A 25,098-nucleotide genomic window follows, 5' to 3' on the forward strand; every position below is an offset into this window, starting at 1 on the left:
TCTAGGTCCAGCATAAAAGTCCTGCTGGAGTGTACAGGGAAGTGGATGGTGCTCAGACCAGGACCATGGAGCCTAGTGTCCTGCTCCTCTTCGCTCTCCTTGTGGGCTTCTTACTACTCAAGGTCAGGGGCCACCCAAAGGCTCGTGGCCACCTTCCACCAGGACCCCGTCCCCTACCCCTCTTGGGAAACTTCCTTCAGATGGACAGAAGAGGCCTCCTCAACTCCTTTATTCGGGTAAGACATGCCCACAGCCTGTACCGTATGGGATTAGCCTCATGTTTGCTCCTGAAGATCACTCATTTGGGGTGAAGAAGGAACTCCTTCCAGGCAGTAGGGTCAGGTGGGAAGATTGCTGAGTGAAAGGTGAGGTGCTGGTTGGTGGTGGATGGTGCTCAGGTTGACAGGTGTGTCCTCGCTGTGGGACAGTGTGAGACACTGTGCTTGGAGTGTGAAAGGTGTTGGGGTGTCATTGCGTGCACCAAGGGCTTAGAGTTTTCCTATTTGATGTTTCTTTGTTTCAAAAAAGAAAGAAAAATGTCACAGGCATCCACAGATAAGGTTTGCTTCGGCCAACACAAGGGATTAGCCTGCTGTATTCAGGAACAAAGGGGATGAGAGGCAGGTCAGGAGGTGGAGTAGGTAGGGAGAGCTTATCAGTTATAAACACAAGGACCATCCAAGGAGCCGACCCTGAAACCATCTCTACCAGTCTTCACATTTGAGATTTCATGTTCAATTACTGCTTCTGTATTAAAAATCACTTAGTATCTTTGGCTCCACTTCCTGTTTAGACAACTGATTTAGTGACAGTAATCCCAACTTCTGCTACCCTTTGTTTTTTTTAAATATTTTATTAACCATCCCACTCCCCCAAGATGTTCCCAATCCTCCCCTTCTCCCTTCTATCTCCCCTTCTCTACTTTTCCCCAGTCTACCCACACCCCTATGCTCCCAACTTTAGCCTGGCAATCTTGTCTGCTTCCAATATCCAGGAGGATCTATATATGTTTTTCTTTGGATTCACCTTATTATTTGGTTTCTCTAGGCTTGTGAACTATAGTCTCAATGTTCTTTGTTTATGGCTATAATCCACTAATGAGTGAGTATATAGCATATTCATATTTTTAGGTCTGAGTTATCTTACTCAGGGTAGTGTTTTCTATTTCGATCCATTTGCCCGCAAAATTTAAGATGTCATTGTTTTTTTATTGTTGAGTAGTACTCTAATGTGTAGATGTGCCACACTTTCTTTATCCATTCTTCCATTGAAGGACATCTAGATTGTTTCCAGGTTCTGGCTATTACAAATAATGCTGCTATGAACATAGTTGAACAAATGCTTTTGTCATATGATAGGGCATCTCTTGGGTATATTCCCAAGAGTGGTATTGCTGGGTCCAGGGGTAGGTTGATCCTGAATTTTTTGAGAAACCACCACACTGATTTCTAAAGGGGTTGCACAAGTTTGCATTCCCACCAGCAATGGATGAGTGTTCCCCTTACTCCACATCCTCTCCAGCATAGACTATCATTGGTGTTTTTGATTTTAGCCATTCTGACAGGTATGAGATGGTATCTCAAAGTTGATTTGATTTGCATTTCCCTGATAGCTAAGGAAGTTGAACATGTCTTTAAGTATTGTTTGGCCATTTGAAATTCTTCTGTTGAGAATTTTCTGTTCAGGCAAGTACCCCATTTTTAATTGGGCTATTTAGAATTTTAATGTCTAGTTTCTTGAGTTCTTTATGTATTTTGGAGATCAGAGATGTAGAACTGGTTCAACATACAAAGATCTATCAATGTAATCCATCATATAAATAAACTGAAAGAAAAAACCATATGATCATTTCATTAGATGCCCAAAAAGCATTTGACAAAATTCAACACCCCTTTATGATAAAGGTATTGGAGAGATTAGGAATACAAGGATCATACCTAAATATATTAAAAGCAATATACAGCAAGCCAACAGCTCACATCAAATTAAATGGAGAGAAATTCAAAGTGATTCCACTAAAATCAGGAACAAGACAAGGCTGTCCACTCTCTCCATATCTCTTCAACACAGTATTTGAAGTTCTAGCAATAGCAATGAGACAGCATAAGGAGATCAAGGGGATTCGAATTGGAAAGGAAGAAGTCAAAATTTTGTTATTTGCAGACGATATGATAGTGTACATAAGTGACACCAAAAACTCTACCAGAAAATTCCTACAGCTGATAAATAACTTCAGTGATGTGGCAGGATACAAGATCAACTCAAAACAATCAGCAACCCTCCTAAAAACAAAGGATAAAGAAGTGGAGAGGGAAATCAGAGAAATAGGACCTTTCATGATAGCAACAAATAGCATAAAGTATCTTTGGGTAACACTAACCAAGGAAGTGAAAGATATATTTGATAAGAACTGTAAGGCTTTGCAGAAAGAAATTGAAAGGATACCAGAAAATGGAAAGATCTCTTATGCTCTTGGATTGGTAGGATCAACATGGTAAAAATGGCAATTCTACAAAAGGCAATTTATAGATTCAATGCAATCCCCATCAAAATCCCAAGAAAATTCTTCACAGACCTTGAGAGAACAATAATCAACCTTATCTGGAAAATCAAAAAACCCAGGATAGCCAAAACAATCCTGTACAATAAAAGAACGTCCAGAGGCATTTCCATCGTGACACCAAACTCTATTACAGATGTACATCATTATTACAGTAATGGAAACAGCTTGGTATTGGCATAAAAACAGAGATGTTGACAAATTAAATCAAACTGAAGACCAGGATATTAATCAAAAAACGTATGAACACCTGATTTTTGACAAAGAAGCTAAAATTATACAATGGAAGTAAGAAAGCATCTTTAACAAATGGTGCTGGCATAACTAGATGTCAACCTGTAGAAGAATGAAATTAGATCCATATCTATCACCATGCACAAAACTCAAATCCAAATGGATTAAAGACCTCAATATAAATCTGACCACACTGAACCTGATAGAAGAGAAAGTGGGAAGTAGCATGCAATGCATGGGCACATGAGACCACTTCCTATGTATAACCCCAGTAGCACAAACAATAAGAGCAGCAATGAATAAATGGGACCTCCTGAAATTGAGAAGCTTCTGTAAAGCAAAGGACACTGTCATTAAGACAAAAAGGCAACCTACTGAATGGGAGAAGATCTTCACCAACCCCACATCAGACAAAGGTCTGATCTCTAAAATATACCACTTGTTTTTTAATATACACCCATGTGGACCAATGATGTATTCATTCGTTTTTTTTTTTATTTTTTTGAGACAAGATCATCCTCTTTTCTCAGGCTAATGATCCTTCTGACTTAACATCTCAAATGCTGGATTTAAAGATGTGTGGTGTATCTGACCAGAAGAGTTTTTAAAATGTGCTTCCCACATGGTGTAAACTTAACATCATATTTATATTTTATTTTTTGTTTGTCTATTTGGTTGCTTTGTTATTGTTATTTTCCTTTTATTTCTTTCTGGTTTTTTTTTTTTTGAGACAGGGTTTTTCTGTGAAACAGTACTTCCTGTCCTGGAACTCACTCTGTAGAGAGACTCAAACTCATCAAGATCCACCTACCTCTGCCTTCTGAGTGCTGGGATTAATTTTTATTCCTTGAAAGTCTAATTCGTTCATTTCTCATTTTTCTGTCCTTTTCTCTGTGTCTAAAGGCCCTTCCTACTTGAAGGTAAATATGATTGCCTGAGTGAGTATGGATGTGAGTGCAATTGACTGGAAGTTGATCAACTTACGAACAGCTACATTCCTGAAGAAAGTGGCACTTCCCCCAGCATCCTTAACTGTCCAGAGACTCACAGGGAGGGCTGGTGACAACCTGTCATGATAGCACAACATTCTGTAGCTTTTCCCTGTGGGGACAGTCATCATGTCATCTGCAAACAAGGTGACCAGGTGTTGGCAATGTGCTCTGGGAAGGGAATTGCTACCCTCTACAGAACTCCTTAAAGAACTGTTCAAATCCACGACTCAATGTGTGTGGCAATGTCTGGAAGCTGAGCTGACTTCCTTGACTGTCAGGAGATAAGAGTCTGTTTAAGATGTAGAACAAACTCATAAAATTTAATTAGTCAAGTTATCTGCTCATCTGGGTGATACGGGATACAAGTAAAACAATAAGATGTGGGAGGAAGCTGCTTGTTGGTTCCTGGCTGCTCAGCCCTGAAATAATCACACAGAAATTAATTAAATCACTGCTTGGACCATTAGCTCTTACTTCTTATTGGCTGACTCTTCCATCTTAGTTTAACCTATTTCTAGTAATCTATGTATCGCCACAAGACTGTGGCTTCCCAGCTAATGTTCCCGGTGCATGGCTTCCCCCTAACTCTGCCTTTTTCATCCCAGAATTCAGTTTAGTTTTCCCTGACTAGCTCTGCTCTACCCTATCATGGGCTCAAGACAGTTTCTTTATTAACCAATGTTATTCACAGCATACAGAGGGGAATCCCACATCAATAAAATTTTAAGATTGGTTGAGAGTTCAGACAGACTTACGTAAGAGACAGGTATTGGACAAATCACAAAGACTTTCTAGGAGAATGACAGGTATGGAAAAGAAGCCATTCCTGAGCAGCAGCTGGTGCTAGGGAAAATGGGGAGCCAGGTGGATGAGGTCACAGTGTGACAGAAGAGAGGTCGGCACTGAATCTTCAGGTCAGGGGGATAAACTGGCTTGGTGTGAGCCAAAGATGGCAAGAACTAAAGTGATTCAACTAAGCAGGCAAGAGAAAGCGTCCTCATGTCTTCATCTCTTTTCTGTTGCAACCACAAAATTCCAGAGGCTAAGTTCTTAATAAATTTAAAGGCTTATCCTACTCAAAATTGTGCAGTGTGACAGTCTAAGATCAAACAGTCTCTTTTTCCAGCTTCTAGTGAGAACCCTTCTCGTGTGTCACAATACAGTAGAGGACAGAAAAACCTGTTCATGCAGAAGAGGTGAACCATGTGGATTGGCTTTGTTTAATAATAATCCACTCTCTGAGAACCCAGTCGTCTCTGTGAGACCAGCATTAACCTATTCTATGGATCTGCCCCAAAGACCCAGTGCCTCTCACTAGGTTCTAGCTCCCCAGGGCTCTGACACTTCTCAACACAACCATATTAGGAACTAAATCAGCAGCAGAGAATTCGTGAAGGCATAGTACATGGACCAGGCAAGAGGAAAGAGCAGCTGGTCCAGACAGATGTGTCTGGATGCCATGTGGTAGTGATGTCCTGTGGTGAAACCCAGACACAACCAGCTTGACTCTCTCAAGTGTGTTGTGGATGAGCCAGGAGCCTGTCTCAAATACAGCTGCCAAAGACTGTGTCAGCTCTGTGTTCTCCAAACCCATTTGCTGATGCACGTGAGGCAGCAGCTGGCAAGCCCTCTGGAATGTCTCTTGAAATCTCTGGTGGCTCAAGAAACTGAGATCTCTTCTAGGCGTCTGTGTTGTTCTAAGATCATCTGTGTTGATGTAAGATTATTGTGTTGACTTTAATCATGGTGTTTTTGTTACAAAGTCTGAGTCTTAATGACAACATTCTTTTGACCAGTGGTAGAGACACAAAGAGGAGCTGGACCATCAAAGCTACTAATAGGATTAGAAACCACTAGAATTCTACAGTGTCACAATAACACTTAAGTTTTTTTTAAATAAGTAAACCCTATTTTTACTGACTGGGGTCTGGTCTACTGAAGCACAGGACTTGAAAGGAATCCATGGTGTCAGTGCAACCTCAGATTTATCTATCCAACGGGGCTAGGGAGAAAGACATTCACATACTCCCTCAACGGTTTCCTTCTTTATTCTCTATTCTTTTTGTCTTCTTTCTACTCTATACCTTTTTGTAGGGCTTATATAGCCCAACAAAGTTTTCTCAGGCAATACAGGAATGTAACTGTGGTTACATTCCATTTATGAAGTGATTGATTATAATGAATATAGGTAAAACCATGTTTTTCATCCCCTTTACAGGATGAAAGACAAAATCACCCCAGTAACCCACTTACATTTACATCTAAGTAACTTGTTAAGATTAACAGAACAGCAGGAGGCAGAAAGTATTTTTTTCTCAGCCAGCTCTTCTGTTGGTTGGCTGCAGATTGTGGTTACAAAGAATCAGTCATTGTATTATTTATCTTGATGGACAATTTTATAAGGAATCTTAAAGGAATCACAAACCTAAACTTTTATATGTGAAAACCAGTTAGCTGCACTTATATCTTTAGGGAGCATACACACTCATCAATAATTTCTTATATCAGGACATCTAGGGCAGGAACGAGCACAAGAAATGCTCAACCACCAGCACTCAATGCTATGATGCTATAATATTTTGGGCAAGTATTTTCTCAGCCTCATCTTAAAAGTAAATCAGTTTACTGCTTTTCCATTTCTTCCTTATTCCTCTTTGACACCAGCCCCATGTTGCTCCCTGACCCTCTTCCCCTTCCGGTCCTAGCACCAATAAACAGGAGTTGATGTGACACCATGACCCGCTTAAAAGCAGAGGACCCATGGGATCAGTTCAGGTACAGCGGTGCTGATCATAGTGGAGACCTTGATCTTATCTTCAGCAGCGTGGGTACAGTGAGGCACTTGAGGAAGTCTCAAGGTATTAAGTAAGGAGTGTTTCAGTGAATGCTGTGACTTGGCTTGTGGTGAAACTGTTCTTTGGGATGTAAGAGCAGAAGTAGGGAACCAGGACGGGGCTTGCAGAGGGAAGTGCACAGCATTTTAAAATAACCTTAATAAAATCTTTTAAAATGTTCTTATTTTTAACCATGTCTGTCTGTATGTCTGTGTGAGTATATTTCTAATTGGGTGCATAAACCTGTTCATGGAGGCAGAGGCCAGAGGAGGGTGCCCGGTGTCCTCCTCTGTCCATCTGTCCATTTCCTCCAGTCAGGTTCCCTCCCCTGAACTGGATCTGGAAGTCTGCAAGCCCAAGGAATCCTTCCATCCCCTCATTCTAACTCTTTACTCATAAGTCATAGGCATGGATGAATACTTCAGCTTGTTATATTGGTGATGAGATCCATATCCTGGTCATCACAACTCTGTAGCAAGTAGTCTTATCTGATGAGCCCCAATGACAATGTTAACAAATGATCTGTATCATCTATCTGTGCATCAGCGACTTATTCATTAATCTATTTATCTATCTAACTACTATCTGTATATCCATGTATTATCTATTTGTCTATCAATCTGTCTTCATTATCAGCATTGTCATCATCATCATCATCTTCATATTCTTGTTTGTGTGAGTGTGTTTGTGAATGGTCCTAATGCAATTCTGATATCTGAAGAAGCCAAAGAGGTCATCAAATCCATGAAGCTGGCATTACAGGCAGTTTTTAGCTATCTGACATGGGAGATGGTACTAAACTCAAGGCCTCAGCAACAACAGCAGTGCTCTGAGCCACTGAGCCACCTCTCCTGCCCCACCTATTAAGCTTTGAGTTAAGATGTTGTTGAACTGGGTCACCTCTCAAGAAGCCCACCTCCGTGAATTTTAAAGATTAGCACTTTCTTACCACTAATGTTTAACATCATGACTGGTCCCTGTCTCAGCCCCTTGTAGTCACTACCTTCCACTATCCTGACACACCATCAACTGCATCTGTGTTTGAACATCATTTAGATGCAGCAGATAAAAACAAAACTTGCTTTTGTGTAGCATTAAGTTGGTAAGTTTCACTTACACCGTTGATCTGATGTGAGGCTTCTTAGATCATTATTGCATAAGATTCGCTGCTGTGACCCCATCTAAAAACATAAATACATCAAAATCAAATATGTGCAGAGCTTTATCTTAGTATTGTCCCCTAAACAACACTGGGCACTGACCATTTTCATAGCCTTCCATTTCTATTCGCTGCAGTGCAATCTAGAGAGAGTAAAGTTTACAAGAGGACAAGGGAGAGTTGTTTGCAAACATTGCACTAGAGTGTTTTCATGTTTTAGTGACCAATTCCCTGTAGATGCCCTTATGGTTGCATTGCAAGGCGTTTTTCCAACTGTCCATACTGCAGTCATGACTCACATTCAGGACAACTACTAGGTGACTATCACTTTCCTTCCCATGTAAACCAGTGGGTGGGTCAGGGCTGTTCTCTCTGAACGTTGTCAGGAGGCATTGGACAGGCTGAAGCTGGACCATAGGAAGCATGGTTCACCTGGCCAGACTGAAGGGTATGGGCACAGAACTAATGCACATCTGCATCCACATCTGTATCTATTATTTTTGAGAGAGGGTCATGTGTAGGTGAGACTGGTGAATTAACCTTCACCTTTTAGGTCCTCAGGAGAGAAAGGGTGGCCAGCGGAGGGATACCTATTTACCAGTCTGTGTTTCGGTGTTTTCACAGTGTAACAACAATGTCTGCACCGACTAATCAGAACCATCATACCCTTGTGCTTGGCAGCTTCGAGAAAAATATGGAGACGTGTTTACAGTGCACCTGGGACCGAGGCCCGTGGTCATGCTGTGTGGGACAGAGGCCATAAGGGAGGCTCTGGTGGACCAAGCTGAGGCTTTCTCTGGCCGGGGGACAATTGCTGTGCTTGAGCCAATTGTACAGGGATATGGTGAGATACGGGACAGGGTGAAGTGGCAGATGTGGTCTGGGAAGATGTGGGTGAGAGGTGGAGGCCGAGCTGCAGGGAAGGACTCAGGGTTTTTGAACTTCTATTATAACCCAGCCATGCTTCCCCTATGTTCTTAGGTGTGATCTTTGCTAATGGGGAACGCTGGAAGACCCTTAGGCGATTCTCTCTGGCCACCATGAAGGACTTAGGAATGGGCAAGCAGAGTGTGGAGGAGTGGATTCAGGAGGAGGCCCGATGTCTGGTGGAGGAGCTGCGGAAATCCCAGGGTGAGTCCCAGAGAATGGGCAGAAAGAAAGATGGTGACACAGGGATCCGAGTGCAGAGCCTAAGAAAGAGAAAGACAAGGATAGAGAAACAGACAGACAGACAGACAGTCACACACACACACACACACACACACACACACACACACACACACACGGACATTGGAAGGATGAGAAAAGGACACAGGCAGAAAGAGAGAATCACAAGAGCAGGAAAGAAACGTGAGGTATATTGTTTCCAAAATAACTCAGAAGCACGTACTGCCCATGGTGGTCACTTCTCTTCAGAAAAATCAGTCTCTGTGTTATTTCTTTTTGTCAATTAGGTAGTTTTGGTGGACACCCATCCTCTCAGAACTCAAAAGTTGAAACAAGATGACCAGGAGATCAAGGCCAGCCCTGTCTACAATGTGAGGTCCTGCCTTTGATGTGGCTGTGGCTGAGTTGTGCAGAGCTTGCAGCACCACATACAGTGGGCATGGTCCTGCATGTGTGTAATCCCAGTACTCCAGAGGTGGAGGCAGGAGGATGAGATTTCCAAGTTCTTCTTCTACTGCACAAAGTGTTCAAGACCATTTTGACTTAATGTTCGTAATTGCCCGCTATCCCTGCGCCTCTCCACCGTCTCATCAAAGGCAAACACAGACCTTAAGTCAATGAAGGGAAGGGAGCAGGAGGACCTGCAGACATGGGCTAAGCAGGGAACTGTGTTTTCTTCCTTGTGAGTGTGCTGGTGAGCAGCAGAGAGCACAGAGGCTAATGGTAGCTTGATTTTGGTAAAAATCAGAGGTATTCTGAGGGTATTTTAAGTTTGTTGTATCAAGGGCACATTGGTAACAAGACTGTTGCTTGCACCTCTATTTCTTTACACGGGGTATTTGCGATTTCTTATTGACCTTTCTCTGGAAATCTGGGATGTCAGTGCAGAACTGTGGAGGGAAGAAAGGTGCAGAGGGTGAGAAGAACAATGGGAGAAATAAGTCAGTGATGGAGGGACCCAGAGGAAGAGGAACAAGTTGAGAATCAAGCTAAAAGGGGACTAAGAGTGAAGCTGCTGAGCCCCAGAAAAGTATCCTCATAGAGACCACAGACAAGCCAGACTCAGGGTGAAGGGAAAGAGTAACCTAAAAATGTTACACTGATACAGCCCTACCACTGCCAGAGTCCATGCTTGAACCTGGCACACAAAGGCTACATGCAGCAGTGGCTGATGGATTCTGGAACACCATGGAGCTCAAAAGTCAGAGAAGAGAGAAATTGAAGAAGTCAGAGAATGGATGGAGGACATCAGTGAAGGGATGGAGGACATCAGAGAAGGGATGGAGGACATCAGAGAAGGGGTGGAGGACATCAGAGAAGGGGTGGAGGACATCAGAGAAGGGGTGGAGGACATCAGAGAAGGGATGGAGGACATCAGGAAAGTAGAGTGGAAGTCAGAGAAGGGGTGGGGGAATTTACAGATGGGTTGAGGAAGTTAAGAAGAAATAGATGAAGACAGGCAGATGGCCATGGAGTGTACAGGGCTTGTAATTGACACAGCCATCCCTGAACTCTTCTGTGCACCATTCCTGCCAGTGGCAGTTAGCTAACAGTTCAGAGTCAGGATGTCGTCCTGGGAGGAGGATCAGGTGCAGATTGACTATACTCACTTTATGTCTTGTTCCTAGAATCCTAATTGCAGCAATGTTCCAGCCATGATTAGCTGAGCTTCTTTGGTGAAGGTGCATCCCTTTCTGTATATAGAAATAGCATCCCATATTCTGTACAGTACTGAGGGAAGTAAAATAAAAGGATGCATGCATCTCTGAGTTAAGAGCCCAAGCTCTTATGTGCACCTATGTGCAAATGTGTTGCTTGTCATTAAGCAGTGAGTGGTGGGGACAACTTTACAGACATGGGGCTGAAGGCAAATACTCTGCTAATTCTGTATTCCCTGTCTCTTGTCCTGTATCCTCCTCCAGGAGCCCCCCTGGACCCCACCTTCCTCTTCCAGTCCATCACAGCCAACATCATCTGCTCCATTGTCTTTGGAGAGCGCTTTGACTACAAAGACCGCCAGTTTCTGAGCCTTTTGCACCTGATCTATCAGATCTTCTCGCTCCTCAGCTCATTCTCCAGCCAGGTCAGTTGGTGGGAAGAGAGGAGCATTGAAGGCAGAGGAAAGATAAGGCTGCTTAGTGAGTATAGAAGGGAGTGTCTTATGGCTGGAAGAAAGACAGAGAAAACATGAAAAAACAAGGAGTCTGTGACTTGGAGGGATGGAAGGAAGGAGGAACAGAAGGAGAGAGGGATGTTGAGCAAGGTGGAGAGACCCGAATGCAGAAATACAGAGCCATCTAGACATAAGAAAATGATGACAAGGGAAATACAGCTGATACTTAGAGGACAGAGGATACAGTACTTCATGCACGAGCCCTTGAGGTCATCCCCAGGACTTGGTGGTGTACAACACATGAAATTCCAGCATTTTGGTGTTAGAGACTGGGCTATCAGAAATTTGGCCTGATCCTGTGTGGCATTAATGTGTTCAAAATACAATACCCCACAAATGAAAACAAATTAAGACAAAACAGCAAGGAAGATGGGAGAGAGAGCAGAGCAGAGGAAAAGGGAGATACAGAGATGTAAAATGAAAGCTAGAGACTGAATGGAAGATACAGTTCAAGGCATGTGTACATATGGTGTGCATATATGAGAGGGGTGTTTGTGGGTGGATATGTGTTTGTGTGTGTGTGTGTCTACATTCCTTCATGATATCTGTGGACCTAGAAACACTGGTCACCTGAGACCTGCTCGTTCCGGGTGATCTCATCAGTCCTTCTTTCTTGCAGGTATTTGAGCTCTATTCGGGTTTCCTGAAATTCTTTCCTGGTGCCCACCGACAAATCTACCAAAAGATCCGTGAAGTCCTTGACTACATTGGCCATAGCGTGGTGAAGCACCAGGAAACCTTGGACCCAAACAATCCAAGAGACTTTATTGATACTTACCTTATACGCATGGAGAAGGTAAGTCCTGCGTGAATGAGAGGGGATGGCTGAGAGTGAAGGCTGAGGGTGTGAGCGGAGGAAAAGGGGGCAGAGGATGAGGAGGAGAGACAGGAAATAGAGTGGAGGATATGCAGAAGCATCTGGAAAATGATGGAAATAAAAGGAGAAAATGTGGTAGGGAGAAAGAAGGCTGGGGAGGGAACACAGTGCAAAAGACAAAAAGCAGAAAAGACCTCTGAGGAAAAAGAGCCTGGGAGACAAAAAATGATAAACTACCAGAGAACACAGTAGAGAGAGAAGACAGAGCAGAGACCAAGTGACATTGTCGAAGACTGAGAAATGCCATGTGGTCCAGATAGTGAGACAGAAGGACAGTTCCCAGGATGTGTGCGCATCTTCCTGCAAGGCTTCAGGCACCCTGACCCTCCCTTCTCTTTCCCATCTGGAACCAGGAGAAGTCCAACCAACACACGGAATTCCATCACCAGAACCTCATGATCTCCGTGCTGTCTCTCTTCTTTGCTGGCACCGAGACCAGCAGCACCACGCTCCGCTTTGGCTTCCTGATCCTGCTAAAATACCCCCATGTAGCAGGTGAGCAACAGGTGGCCAGTTGGGGAATCTTCTAGCTACCCTTTTCTGCAGAGGTTTGTGTGGATTGAGAGAGACATAAGACTCTTACATCTGGAGCTCTGAAGGCTTTGGTCAACTTCTAACCTAAGGCAGTGCTGTGGGTGGTGTGTGAATGAACACTCAGCTGGTCCATTTCCATTGTTTTCTGCTATAACTTGAAGGTTGATTCATCTATCCCCTTTTCCTTCCTTCCCTCCTTCCTTCCCTCCCTCCCTCCCTTCCTCCCTTCCTTCCTCCCTCCCTCCCTCCCTCCCTCCCTCCCTCCCTCTCTCCCTCCCTCCTTCCCTTCCTTCCTTCCTTCCTTCCTTCCTTCCTTCCTTCCTTCCTTCCTTCCTTCCTTCTGTCTTTGCATTCATCTGATACTCACTCCTCTTTCTGTCCATCCACCTGTTCATCTATTTACCATTCTATCATGTTTCATCCATTATCTAATATCTATCTATTCATTTTCCCTCTACACACCTGTGCACCCACACATTAATCCTCTGCCCATCTTCTCTATACTCATAGATTATTAATCCTTGATTCTTTCATCTCTGTTTGACACAATGATTTATATTTCATTCATTTATGTGAATGAATTAGTTTGTGACTTTTATTCTTTCACAGCTATTTGAGGAGGCTCTCTGTCATTTATTCATCGGTTCATTCATATACAAATCTTCTCATTCCTTAAGCCTTTCAACTGGCCTTTGAATTAACCCTTCATGTGTCCATCTATTCCTCCATGTATTTATTTACAAATTTATTTGTGATTTTCTCACCATTCAACAACCTACCTGTTTTTTCCTATAATTGCTCATTTATTCATCCATATATTTGCTTTATGTTTGGTTAGTTGTAGTCATTGATGCATTTGTATATGCTCCATTTTTTGAGTTATTAATTGATTAATACAGAGAGTACGAAGTGGAATATGGACATCCAGTTTTGCTTTGCTCATTTCACTCACCCAGCAATCTTACCTTTATTAACCGACTCATCCATTGCTTGGCTGACTTACACACTCACATTCTAAGAATCTGAAATCGGTGTGATGTTGTTGTGAGTTTGTCTGCTGCAGCACATGTGTGGAGGTGGGAGGACAACTTTGTGCAGTTGGATAGCTCCCGCACATTCACATGGGTCCTGATGTTAAAGCTAGGCAATCAGGATGGAAATCAATGCATTTGCTGAGTGAGCCCTTTCATCGGCCATCATATTCACCAATGTGTCCATATTCTGTGTTCAGTTATACACAGATTTATTTACTTTCCTTTTATTACTGAGGATATAGCCTCAGATTGTTAGCCTGTGTTTTTAATTTTTTAAATTAATGTTCATTGCTGTTTTGTCCGCATATATGTCTGTGTGAGGGTGGTGGATCCACTGGACCCAGAGTCACAGACAGTGTGAGCTCCATGATGGTGCTGCAAATTTAACCTGGGTCCTCTTCAAGAGCATCCAGTGCTCTTAACCACTGAGACATCTTCTCTCCAGCCTCCTGGATTGTTAAATTGTTAAATATAAATTCCATGCAAAGAACTCTCTCTCTCTCTCCTGTTATGCAAGAACACAAATTATAAAATTCCATTTCACATGTAGAGAATTCTGACCATCTTCCCCTCCAGCCCTTAGACTGATAGATATAAATAGCCCTTTGTTGTGGGTTTTCCTTTTCTCTCTTTTATGAGCAAGGTTGGAGCTTGGGAGAGAGTCTCTAACATAGTTCCAAGTGTGGCTGGAGAGACAGATGCCTGAGAGAAGTGCAGGTGTGCATGTCCAAGAGTACAGCAAGAGTACAGTGTGTCTTTCTCAACAGAGTCTCCTGGCTCTGCACTGCCCTAAGGTATTGCTGACAATAAACAGGGTCACTGTGCATTGCCTTTGTGAAGGGGGCAAGCATTGTCTACTGTCTCCCTTTTCTGTGCAGAGAAAGTCCAAAAGGAGATCGATCAGGTGATCGGCTCACACCGCCCACCAACCCTTGATGACCGCAACAAAATGCCTTACACTGAAGCTGTCATTCGCGAGATCCAGAGATTTGCAGATATTCTCCCGATTGGAGTGCCGCACAAAGTCATCAAAGACACTTTGTTCCGAGGGTACCTGCTCCCCAAGGTGAGACCAGCTGCCATTCCACATCTCTATGCCATGGTCATTCTCCACTCTCCCAGTCACCACTCTGGGCCGATTTGTGGTTTCCCAGCATTCTGTGGATCCCTAAGGACTGACTGTCAGCAGATGGGAGCCAGGGTATGCTAATATCATTGCCTCTCACAATGTCTCCTAGAACACTGAAGTGTACCCCATCCTGAGTGCAGCTCTCCATGACCCACGGTACTTTGAACAACCAGATGCCTTCAATCCTGACCACTTCCTGGATGCCAGTGGGGCTCTCAAGAAAATTGAAGCTTTTATGCCCTTCTCTATAGGTAAGACTGACCTGTACTTCATTTCCCAGACACTAGAGGGCAGGCTTACCCTCCAGGATACAGTCAGGACTAGGTGTAGTTTATTCCAGCCTGGAACCCACTGGACCTGGCTACTGTCCCAGGAGGGGTCTCTTTAACTAAAGGTGCATCCTGCTCAGGAGGATTTTGGAGAGGTATTGAAAAGTCTCTAAACCTGAGAAAATTCATTTTCTTATTTATTTTATTATGAGGGGAGAACCTTTTTAAATGAGTGAAACTATTTGTCTCTAATCATGATTAAATGGCTGACAGAGAAGAAGAAAGAATGTTCACAGAGAACACAATGAGCTTAGAGCACAACCAGGCTCCTCCCACCGCTCCCAGCCTAAAAAAAACAGATTAATTAATAGAGAGGAAGGGAGCACAAATATTCCCAGGTCAGGACGTTCGGGATGTCTTTATATCAATGTAGCAATGCCCACGTAAAATCCTCAAAAGTGTAGAAGACAGTTCCTCCACTTTAGAAATTGCAATGATCAAAATAAGCCATCTGTTGTTTTCTGGTTACATCAAATCCATCAATTCTTTCTTTTCCTATTAGACTTCTGTTTATGAATTTTCTACCTTTATTAAAAATAGATTATTTCCTCATAGAATATATGCTTATTGCAGTTTCCCCTTTGCTCTCCTCCTTTCAGTTCCTCTCCACTCTCCCACCCCACCGTGGGTCCTTTTCTGTCTCTCATTAGAAAAGAACTGGTTTCTAAGTGACAACAACCAAACATGATGAAATTAAACAGAAGATTAAACAAAAACCATCACTTCAACGTTATACAGTGCAAGTCAACAGAAAAAGTAGAGCCCATGAGAAGGCACTAGAACCAGAGACCCACTCATTTGCACACTCAGGAATCCATGGGAACACTAAACTGAAAGCTTTAAGATGTGCACAGAGCACCTGGTGCAGACCCGAGCAGGCCCTGTGCCTGCTGCCTCAGTCTGAGTTCATATGAGCTTTGCTCAGTTGGTTCAGAGCCTCGTTCTCTTGGTGTCCTGCATCCCTTCAGACTCTTACCCTCTTTCTGCTTCCTCTTCCTCTGGGTGCTCTGAGCTCTGAGGAGAGGGTTTTGACAAAGACATTCCATTTAGATCTCTGTGTTCCACGGTTTCTCTCTCTTTGAAACCTCTGGCTGTGTCTCTGTGTATTTGTTTCCATCTGTTGCAAGGGGAAGCTTCTCTGGTGATGGATGAATAAGGAAGGCATTGATTTATGAGTGTAGCAGAATATCTTTAAGAGTTTTTTGTTATTTTTTTCCTTTTGAGCAATAGCATTTTTTATCCTATGTCTCTGGGCTATCTAGTCCCTGGTTCTTGGTCACTCAAGCAATGCCACATATTCAAACCGTACATTGGATAATTACTCCCACAATGCACTGCATTGTGCCGCTGTTGAGCCCTAGTATATCGTATGGTTTATCACAGATTTTGTGGCTGGGTTGGTATATACATGTTTTAAAGGAAGTTCTTCTTATTCATCCCATCTGCCCAGCCAGCTTACACTCAAAATAATCACACAGAAATTGTATTCATTAAAACACTGCTTGGCCATTAGCTCTAACTTCTTACTGGCTAACTCTTACATATTAGTTTAACCCATCTCCATTCATCTGTGTTTCCCTACGTGGCATTGGCTTGCCGGAGATTCTAACTGGTATCTGTCCCAGGCAGAGGATCCATGGCTTCTCTCTGACTTTGCCCTTCTTCCTCTCAGTCTTCATTTTTCTTTTCTCTGCCTATCTAAATTCTGCCCTATTAACTAGGCCAAGGCAGTTTCTTTTTCGTTAACCAATGAAAGCAACAAACAGAAGGAACTCCTACACCATATACATTTGTCTTTTAGTAGCCTGTAGAATACCTTCCTATGTCAAAAATGCTAGATCACAGGGTGAAAGTTCTATATAGGCAACAGTTAGATGTCTCCAGTACAATGAGTTGTTTGGGTTATTCTCTTCCCCAATGGGCCTTGTTGTCAGTTTGTGGAGTCAACCTATTGTCTTGGAAACAGCCTTGGGTTGTTTGGGGTCTTCCATGGGACCCCTTTGGCCAGCAACTCAAATGAATGTAGCTCAGTCCTGAAACTAGAAGCTTCATTTAGTGAGAAGATATGGCCAGTTGGGACCATGTCTTCTCTCATTATTTGGAGACTTCATTTGAATTGCCTTTCTGTAGTTTAGGAAGTTTCTACTGCACTAGGTTTCCAAACCAACACTCAAAGCCCCTCAATTTTAGCTGTCTCTCCACATACTTTATTACTTAAGCCCATATCTCCACCAACTTAAACATCCCATTCCTGTCCCTTCTCATGCCCCTAGTCTATCCATGAACCCAGGGAGATTTATATTCCCCTCCTAGTACTTTTGTCTGTATCTAACCTTTCTGGGTCTATGGATCGTAGTTTAGTTATCATTTATTTAATGGTTAATATCCACTTGTAAGTGAATACATGTCATGTTTGTCTTTCTGGTCTGGGCCACCTCACATAGGATTCTTTTATAGTTCCATCACTTTGACTGAAATTTCATGATGCTGTTTTTTTTTACATAGAATTCATATTTTATTTTATTTATTAAAAATTTCCGCCTCCTCCCCGCCTCCCTTTTCTCTCCCCCTCCCCGCCCCGCTCCCCACCCCCTCCCTCTCCAGTCCGAAGAGCAGTCAGGGTTCCCTGCCCTGTGGGAAGTTGAAGGTCCTCTCCCCTCCATCCAGGTCTGTTTTTTTAAACAGCTGGATAATACTCCATTGTATAAATGTAACACATTTTACTCATCCTTCTTTTGAGTAATACATAGGTTGTTTCTAATTCTGGCTTCTAATACTAGAACAGCAATGAGCGTGTTTGAACAAGTGTCTGTATGGTAGGATTAAGCGTCCTTTGGGTATATGCCCAAGAGTGGTATAGCTGCGTCTGGAAAAAGGTGGGTTCCTAACTTTATAGGGAAATGCCACGCTGATTTGCGTAGTGGCTGTATAAGTTTGCACTCCACCCACAATGGAAGAGTGTTCCCCTTACTCCACATCCTCTCCAGCATGTGCTGTCACTTGTGTTATTGATCCTAGCCATTCTAAAGGTGTAAGAAGGAAACCCCAACTCATTATGATTTATATTTCCCAGATGACTAAAGCTGCTAAACATTTCTTTAAATGTTTCTCAGCCATATGAGTTTGCTCTATTGAGAATTCTCTGTTGAAATCTGTATGCCATTTTTACATTGGATTATCTCCTTTTATATCTAATTGCCTGAGTTCTTAATATATTTTGAATATTAGTCTTGTATTTGATGTGGAGTTGGTAATAGTCTTTCCTCTTCTGTAGGCTGCCACATTTGACCTAATGATGATGACCTTCATCTTGCAAAAGGTTTTCATTTTCATGAGTTCCTACTTTAAATTGTTGATCTTAGTGTCTGTGCTATTCTTGTTCTGTTCAGGAAGTCATCACCTGTGTGAATGAGTTCAAATCTATTCCCCACTTTCTCTTCTATTACGCTCAGTGTATTTGGTTTTATGTTAAGGTTTTGATCCATCTGAAGTTGAGTTGTGTGCAGTGTGGAGAGTTTGGAACTATTTGCATTCTCCTACATGCAGTCATCCGATTTGACCAGCACCATTTGTTGAGGATGCTGTCTTTTTTCCCAGTGTGTATTTCTGGCTTCTTTGGAAGGACGTTGTTTTTACTTTGCTAATCCTACTGATTTATCAGCACAGGAGATCTTTCCATCTTCTCATGTCTTCTCCAATTCTTTCTCAAAGACTTGAAGTTTTTATTGCACAAGCCTTTCACTTGCTTGGTTAGAGTTACCCCAGGATATTTATATTATGTGAAGCTATTGTGAAAGGTGTTGTTTCCCTTGGTTCTTTCTCAGTTCGTTTGTCAATTGCAAGGTTTTTGTGAGTTAATTTTGTGTTCAGCTATTTTGCTGAAAGTGTTTATCAGCTGTAGGAATTACCCAGTGGAAATTTTTGGGACACACACACAATTATATCATCTGATAATAAGTGTATTTTAACTTCTTCCTTTTCAATTTGTATGCCCTTGGTCTCCTTCAGTTGTATTATTACTTTAGCTATGACTTCAAGTATTCAATTGAATAGATGTTTAGATTTTAGATAACATTGTCTTGTTCTGAATTTTAGTGGAATTGCTTTGAGTTCCTCTCTCTTCAAGTTGATGTGGGCTGTAGGCATGCTGTAAACTGTCTTTGTTATGTGTAGGTGTGTCCCTTGTGTCTCTGTACCCTCCAGTACATTTATCATGAAGGGGCATTCATTATTGTTAAAGTCTTCTCAGCATCCAATAATATGAGCACATTGGTTTTCTTTCGTTTTATTTATATTTATTAATGTTTCATATATTGTACCATCCTAGATCTCTGGAATGAGACCTTTGATCATGGTAGATGATCTTTTTGATGGGTTCTTGGATTTTATAGAGTATTTTTGCCTTTATAAGGCAAATTAGTCTGTGATTCTCTTTCTTTGTGGTTTGGGTGTCAGGGCAACGGTTATCTCATAAAATGAACTGGACAATATTACTTCTGTTTCTATTTTGTGGAATAATTTGAAGCGTATTGACACAAACTCTTCTTTGAAAGTCTGATGGAATTCTGTTTTGAAACTTTCTGTTCCCAGGTTTTCTTTTCTTTTTCCTGAGATGTGGGAGAAGGGGAGGTTGAGAGACTTTCAGTGACTGTTTCTATTTTTCTAGGGATTATAGGCCTGCTTAAATTCCTTATTTGACATTGATTTAACTTTTATAAGTAGTACCTATCAAGAAAAGTATCCAATTCTTTTAGAGTTTTCAATTTGGTGGAATACAAGTTTTTTAAGTATGTTCTTTAAATTATCTGATTTCTTTGGTGGGCTCTAGTGGAGACACATTGTCCTGGCTGTTCCTGATTGTGTTTTAATGCTGGCATCCAAGAATCTGCTTTTGGGGTGATTATAGATGTAGGTGCTGATCTCTGGGTTTGTCTTTGTTGGGTGGGTGTTTGGTTTCTGGGTTTTAGGTTAGCATGATGTCTGTGTGTTGCCTCTTAGTGTATTTTCTGTGGACCTGTTTTTCTGCCCTGCCCAGCTGGTGTGGTCCCAGGGAATGCCTGCTGGTGTTGGAGGCTGGGATAATGGGCTGAGTTGGGGGAAGGAAGATGGGAGGAGAAGATCTTTGTGATTCATTGGGGATGGGGTCAGGGAGGCAAGGGAAAGCACACCAAGCATTCTGCTGCAGAGCTGGAGGTGAGATGGGGAGAGTAGGGGTGGATCTGGAGAATCAGAAAGAGAAGTGTGGATTCTCTGTCAGCCTATCTGCTTCCCTGGTCATTGTGGCCTTTGGGTTAGTAAAGGGTGTCTTATGGGTAAGATCAGGGAAATCCAAAGAGATGTGGAGTGTGGGTAGGGAAGGCTGCAGCAAGGGTTCTGTTGCAGAGGTGGGATGAGGACTGGGGTTTGGTTCTTGGGGGACAGAGGGAGAGGTGAAGATCTGCAGTCAGTCTACCTGGACCCAGGGCAGAAGTGGAGTGTGGGTTAGCAGAGAGAGTGCGAATTGTTTTTCTTAGGGAACAACAACAAGAACAAATGACATCATCTATGAACTGCCATGAGCTTGTAAGGTCTTGGGGCTAGGGAGGGATTTATCTGTGAGCACTGGGGAGATGAGGCATGTCCTGACACACCTGTCTGTATTAAATACTCTTTGGCTTGTTAAACTCTAAGAGAGATCAAAATTACTAACATTTATTTTTTCCAAGAACCCATTCATTATGGATAATCTCCTGAACTAGAGAAAGGTCAGAGTTACAGCACCCATCAGTGTCTGTAGGACCAATGGGCATTGGGCATGGACAAACAGCTTGATGGGTGCCAGCTCTGCTTTTGCCCCACTTGGCCATGCTGAGGTCATTGGCAGCCATAGGTCAACTGCTGTGAGTGACTGAGTTTTGTTCTTCACTGGAAGAATATAATCTCAAATTAGTGTGTTGTTCAGTTGCCGGTGTTTGGTTACTTTGTTAAGGACAGAAGCTGCATCTGCCCAAATTTAATTCAGTTAAATGGTTTCTTATCTGAATACAAATAGAAAGAAAGGTTCTAGAAACAATTGGTTAGCTTTTAGTTGCCCCCCCCCCACTATCATGCTAGGGATGGAACCCAATTCTATGTGTTACCATGGTAAACAAGTTCTTCTATTCTAGAGCCCACACCTCCAGCCTCCCCCTTGTGCATTCTAGAGATGCTCTCCTGATGAGCATGTCTGTCTTCACCCCTCATAGAGGGATTTCAGGCAAGTGTTCTCCTGCTGAGCCCTGTCTCCTCTAGGAAATTTCTAGTCCTGACCAAGTGACTTCAGTGTCCCTGAGCTTAGTCCTGCTCCTGAATTGTTCATATGACTGTCCCAAGTGTAGGAAGGCATGGATGTGAAAAATAAACTGAGACAAATCAATGATAGAGAGGTCTGGAGACTGAGACATATTACAATAAAGAGAGACACACAGGGACACAAGGAATCTACAATAGGTGGCTGCCTTCCATGCTAAGTCTCACTGGCCCTTGCACCAACTGTTTAAGGTTTTGTGAAACTTACTGTTCTCACTTGAATTGCAGGTTGATGATCAATATTATTCTTATCCATTGCAATGGGAGAGTTGTCTGAGTTTTGGCATGAAACAGTCTGAAGGTTGTATACTGTGCTGGGGCTCACATGGCTCATTCTCTATGCCCACAGGAAAGCGCATTTGCCTTGGCGAAGGAATTGCCCACAACGAATTGTTCCTTTTCTTCACCACCATCCTCCAGAACTTCTCTGTGTCCAGTCCCGTGGCTCCTAAGGACATTGACCTCACGCCCAAGGAGAGTGGCTTGACCAAAGTGGCTCCAACATACCAGATCCAGTTCTTGCCCCGCTGACTGGGCTGAGGTGGCCAGGTGTCCCCACTCCTGTTGAGAATGGCCCCATCTTCTGCCTCTGAGACCTGCTGCCAACCAGGCTGTAGGTCACTGCTTACACCCTTCTACCTTAATGTAGCTTCTGCAAAGCTCCAAGGGGTGTTCTTCTGCCCTGAGAATGGCACTGGGGAAACCACTCAGTGTCTTTCTTGATGTGTGAACTGAGAGACTTCAGAAGGCCACATCTCATGCTGAGTCAGTTCTCTATTGCACCTAGCAACCACAGTTTCCATGGAGAGACTTTTGGTGTCCATCATCTAATCTAATGGATGCTGCCCATGTCAGAGGATCAGCAGGTGAAATTAAAGTTCAAGGTGTCATTTCACCATGAGGAAAACTCTGTGATGGCTTAACATGTTTTATTCAAGACTATGAGGACAAAGACTCTGCAATATCTTTTGATTCCACTTTGCTTTTACATGTTTATTGCTACAATCTTTCCCTGGAATCTGGTTTGGTATGAGTAGATGTGAGGAGACCCTACTGTCTGTGACATAGTATGTTTCTCTCATGAAAAAAACCTGATATACTGGGCTTTTTATCTGTGGGTTGTTAAGAAGATGCTTCTTCCATAACTGTGCTGTCTAATTGATATAATGTTATCTTATACAGAATTTTGATAGATAAAAGTGAACACAAGGAGATAATACACAGACAGTGCCTATGAGTTCCCCCTGAGGGTCTGCTACAGATTCCAACTCAAGTTAAGAAAAACAATGAGCCAGCTGTCTCAAATTCCTTGAATCTTAATGCTCAGAAATGTGTCACAGGTTTTAGTGTGCACCATTAGTTGAAATAAAGCTTCAAAATAACTTTGGATTGGACCAGATGCCTTGATCATTGTGCTTTTAAGATAAACTACCCCAGAAAACCAATCTAACATTCAGAAGACACATAGCTGAGCTGCTGATTCATTTAGGCTAGATTCATAAATACGAAACAGCCCAGTTATTGCCAGCTGACAGATGACTAACTTCTTGCACCCATTCCTGACCTCAAATTGCTGATATAGGTGTGCACCCTGAAGACTTGTGTCTTGTTGACTATGTCCTTTGCTATACAGAAGCTTCTCAATATAGGAGATCTCATTTATTAATTGTTTCTCTCAATATTTGTGCCACATAGGCTATGTTTGAGATTTACCAATGCATTCAAGTGTACTTCTAACTTTTTCTTCTATAAGGTTCAATGTGGTTAGTTTTATGTTGAGGACTTTGATTCATTTGGATTTCAGTTTAGTGTTGGAACTTTTTTCATTCTTCTGCATGGTGACATCTAGTTAGGTCAGCATCATTAATTAAATATGCTTTCCTTTTCCATTTTCCTATCAGCTAGGAAAACTTGCAACTTAAGAAGAGGATAGTTTACAAACTTTTAACTAAATATATAATGGTTAAAGCCTTAGTTGTAATATTCTTATGGGAGATGTTGAGCTACAAAGTAAAATTTTTAAAGGGAGCAACGAGCCAATTTTCAATAGAGAGCTTATAAAACCTGACTAACAGGTACTCGAGCAGGTAGAGTATAGATCAACAGGTAGAGTATAGATCAACAGGTAGAGTATAGATCAACAGGTAGAGTATAGATCAACAGGTAGAGTATAGATCAACAGGTAGAGTATAGATCAACAGGTAGAGTATACAATAATCAGCACGTACAGTAAAACAATTATGATTCAGCTATGCCAAGTGTGTGTATTAAGTATAAAACTTATTCTACAGCACTTTTATAAAAAAACCTACATTGATTCTTTTTATGTCTGCACATTCCCATTTTTGCCAGTTAAGTTATTAAACTTTTAACTTAAAGCAGCATCTTGTCTAATAAAAAGAACAGGATGAAGTCTAGGAGATAGTTTAGCAGAGAACTGAATATGATCAATGTTTCTTATACTAAGCAATATATTAATTAATAATTTTAAGATATTGATTCTTGGACAATTGTATTTGCTCAATTCAATGGCCATAGTAATGATCTTTTTCCAAATGAACATTACTGCAATTCACACAGCTATATTTTGCTAATGGTATAGCTAATAATCCATGAAAAGATGTTATGCTGAATTTTACAAATGGCTTTTCCAACAGAAGGATTGCATGTATGGCTAATAATGAAAAGGAATTGTGGAGCATAATATGGCTCCTTGAAAACAACTTAAAAGGATAAAAGTTGCAAACTGAAATTCTGCAGACAGATCTGGCATAATGGCAGGATGATGACCGTTGCTAAGGTAACGTGAAAAATAACCCTTGCAATGAATTATGAAAAGACCTGACCTATATTAATTTTGGCGTTGAAAATGTTTTTGTGTTATTTTTCACAGAAATAAAATAAAGCTAGATGAGACGACTACATATACAGTAAAGGAGTGGCAGACCCGATGACATCGTAGCTGCAAATGCCCCCATATAGGCGTTCAAGAAAGGAGTTAGAGAGGAATCCTTGACCCAGTCTTCCCACCCCCACAGAGAGGAGTGCCTGATCCCAGGACCTCTGCCAACACTCTACACTTCAAGGTGCCATGCTGCTCTGAGGGACAGATGCTGAGCTGCTTCCAGACACTTGGGACACACTGACACAGACCCAGAGGCCCTGCTGATATGACCTTACCACGATGACTACAATTTTTCTGCAGTTTGAATCCTGTTTGCTTTGGAGCTGAGATGCAGACTGAACATTGACTGTTTTAATCATTGAGACACAGAATTCATTTTCATTAAAATACTGGACCCGAGAACTAAAACCTAAGCTTTCCCCTTAGGGAAAGAAAGACACAAAATAAGGAATGACTGAAATGACCCCCTTCAGTTAAGAAGGGGACAGTCTAAGGGTTTACCTGCTACTCAGATACTGGAACTGGTATTTGATAACAGCAATGCCATTGTACTCTTACCCATCAGAAAAGCTTTTCTTCTCTTTTGATTAATGTGGACTTAAGAAAATTATGATATGTTTAATTGTTGATTTATTGTTACGGCATTGACCTAAAAATGATGATATTTGTAACTATATATAAGGTGTTGAGAAAAGTTGGTATTGACCAATAATGCTGAGAATTATGGTATTGACCTGATAATGTTTGTAATTGCTTATAGATGTTCAGAAAGGTTTCACACATACTGTAAATGTTTGGATTTAATGCATATGTTAAGAATTTTAGACATTGATACGATGTGAAA

General features: G+C 42.0%; 1 protein-coding gene and 2 long non-coding RNA genes across 3 annotated transcripts in view; 2 read left to right on the forward strand and 1 right to left on the reverse strand.

Moving 5' to 3' along the window:
• The window catches only part of LOC142859176 (uncharacterized), a 376,470-nt gene that overhangs the window by 133,837 nt on the left and 217,535 nt on the right, over positions 1 to 25,098 (reverse strand). The gene's annotated exons all lie outside the window — the stretch shown is intronic.
• Positions 66 to 22,705, forward strand: LOC142859128 (cytochrome P450 2B1-like). Its single transcript, XM_075989478.1, has 9 exons — positions 66 to 236; positions 8,461 to 8,623; positions 8,761 to 8,910; positions 10,869 to 11,029; positions 11,739 to 11,915; positions 12,350 to 12,491; positions 14,443 to 14,630; positions 14,803 to 14,944; positions 21,699 to 22,705. The coding sequence occupies exons 1-9, from the start codon at positions 66 to 68 to the stop codon at positions 21,878 to 21,880; spliced, it is 1,476 nt and encodes a 491-aa protein (XP_075845593.1). The 3' UTR covers positions 21,881 to 22,705.
• On the forward strand, positions 23,929 to 24,709 carry LOC142841644 (uncharacterized). Its single transcript, XR_012909085.1, has 2 exons — positions 23,929 to 24,149; positions 24,243 to 24,709. It is a non-coding gene; the product is annotated as an uncharacterized LOC142841644 (long non-coding RNA).

The sequence above is a fragment of the Microtus pennsylvanicus genome, chromosome 1 (assembly GCF_037038515.1).
Source record: "Microtus pennsylvanicus isolate mMicPen1 chromosome 1, mMicPen1.hap1, whole genome shotgun sequence".
NCBI lineage: Eukaryota > Metazoa > Chordata > Mammalia > Rodentia > Cricetidae > Microtus > Microtus pennsylvanicus.

Bases quoted from the DNA above. Each gene is read 5' to 3' on its own strand.
- LOC142859128 (XM_075989478.1), top strand. From the start codon at position 66: ATGGAGCCTAGTGTCCTGCTCCTCTTCGCTCTCCTTGTGGGCTTCTTA. The intron at 11,030-11,738 runs GTCAGTTGGTGG...TCTTTCTTGCAG, and splicing joins TCAGCTCATTCTCCAGCCAG to GTATTTGAGCTCTATTCGGG. The intron at 14,945-21,698 runs GTAAGACTGACC...CTATGCCCACAG, and splicing joins TTTTATGCCCTTCTCTATAG to GAAAGCGCATTTGCCTTGGC.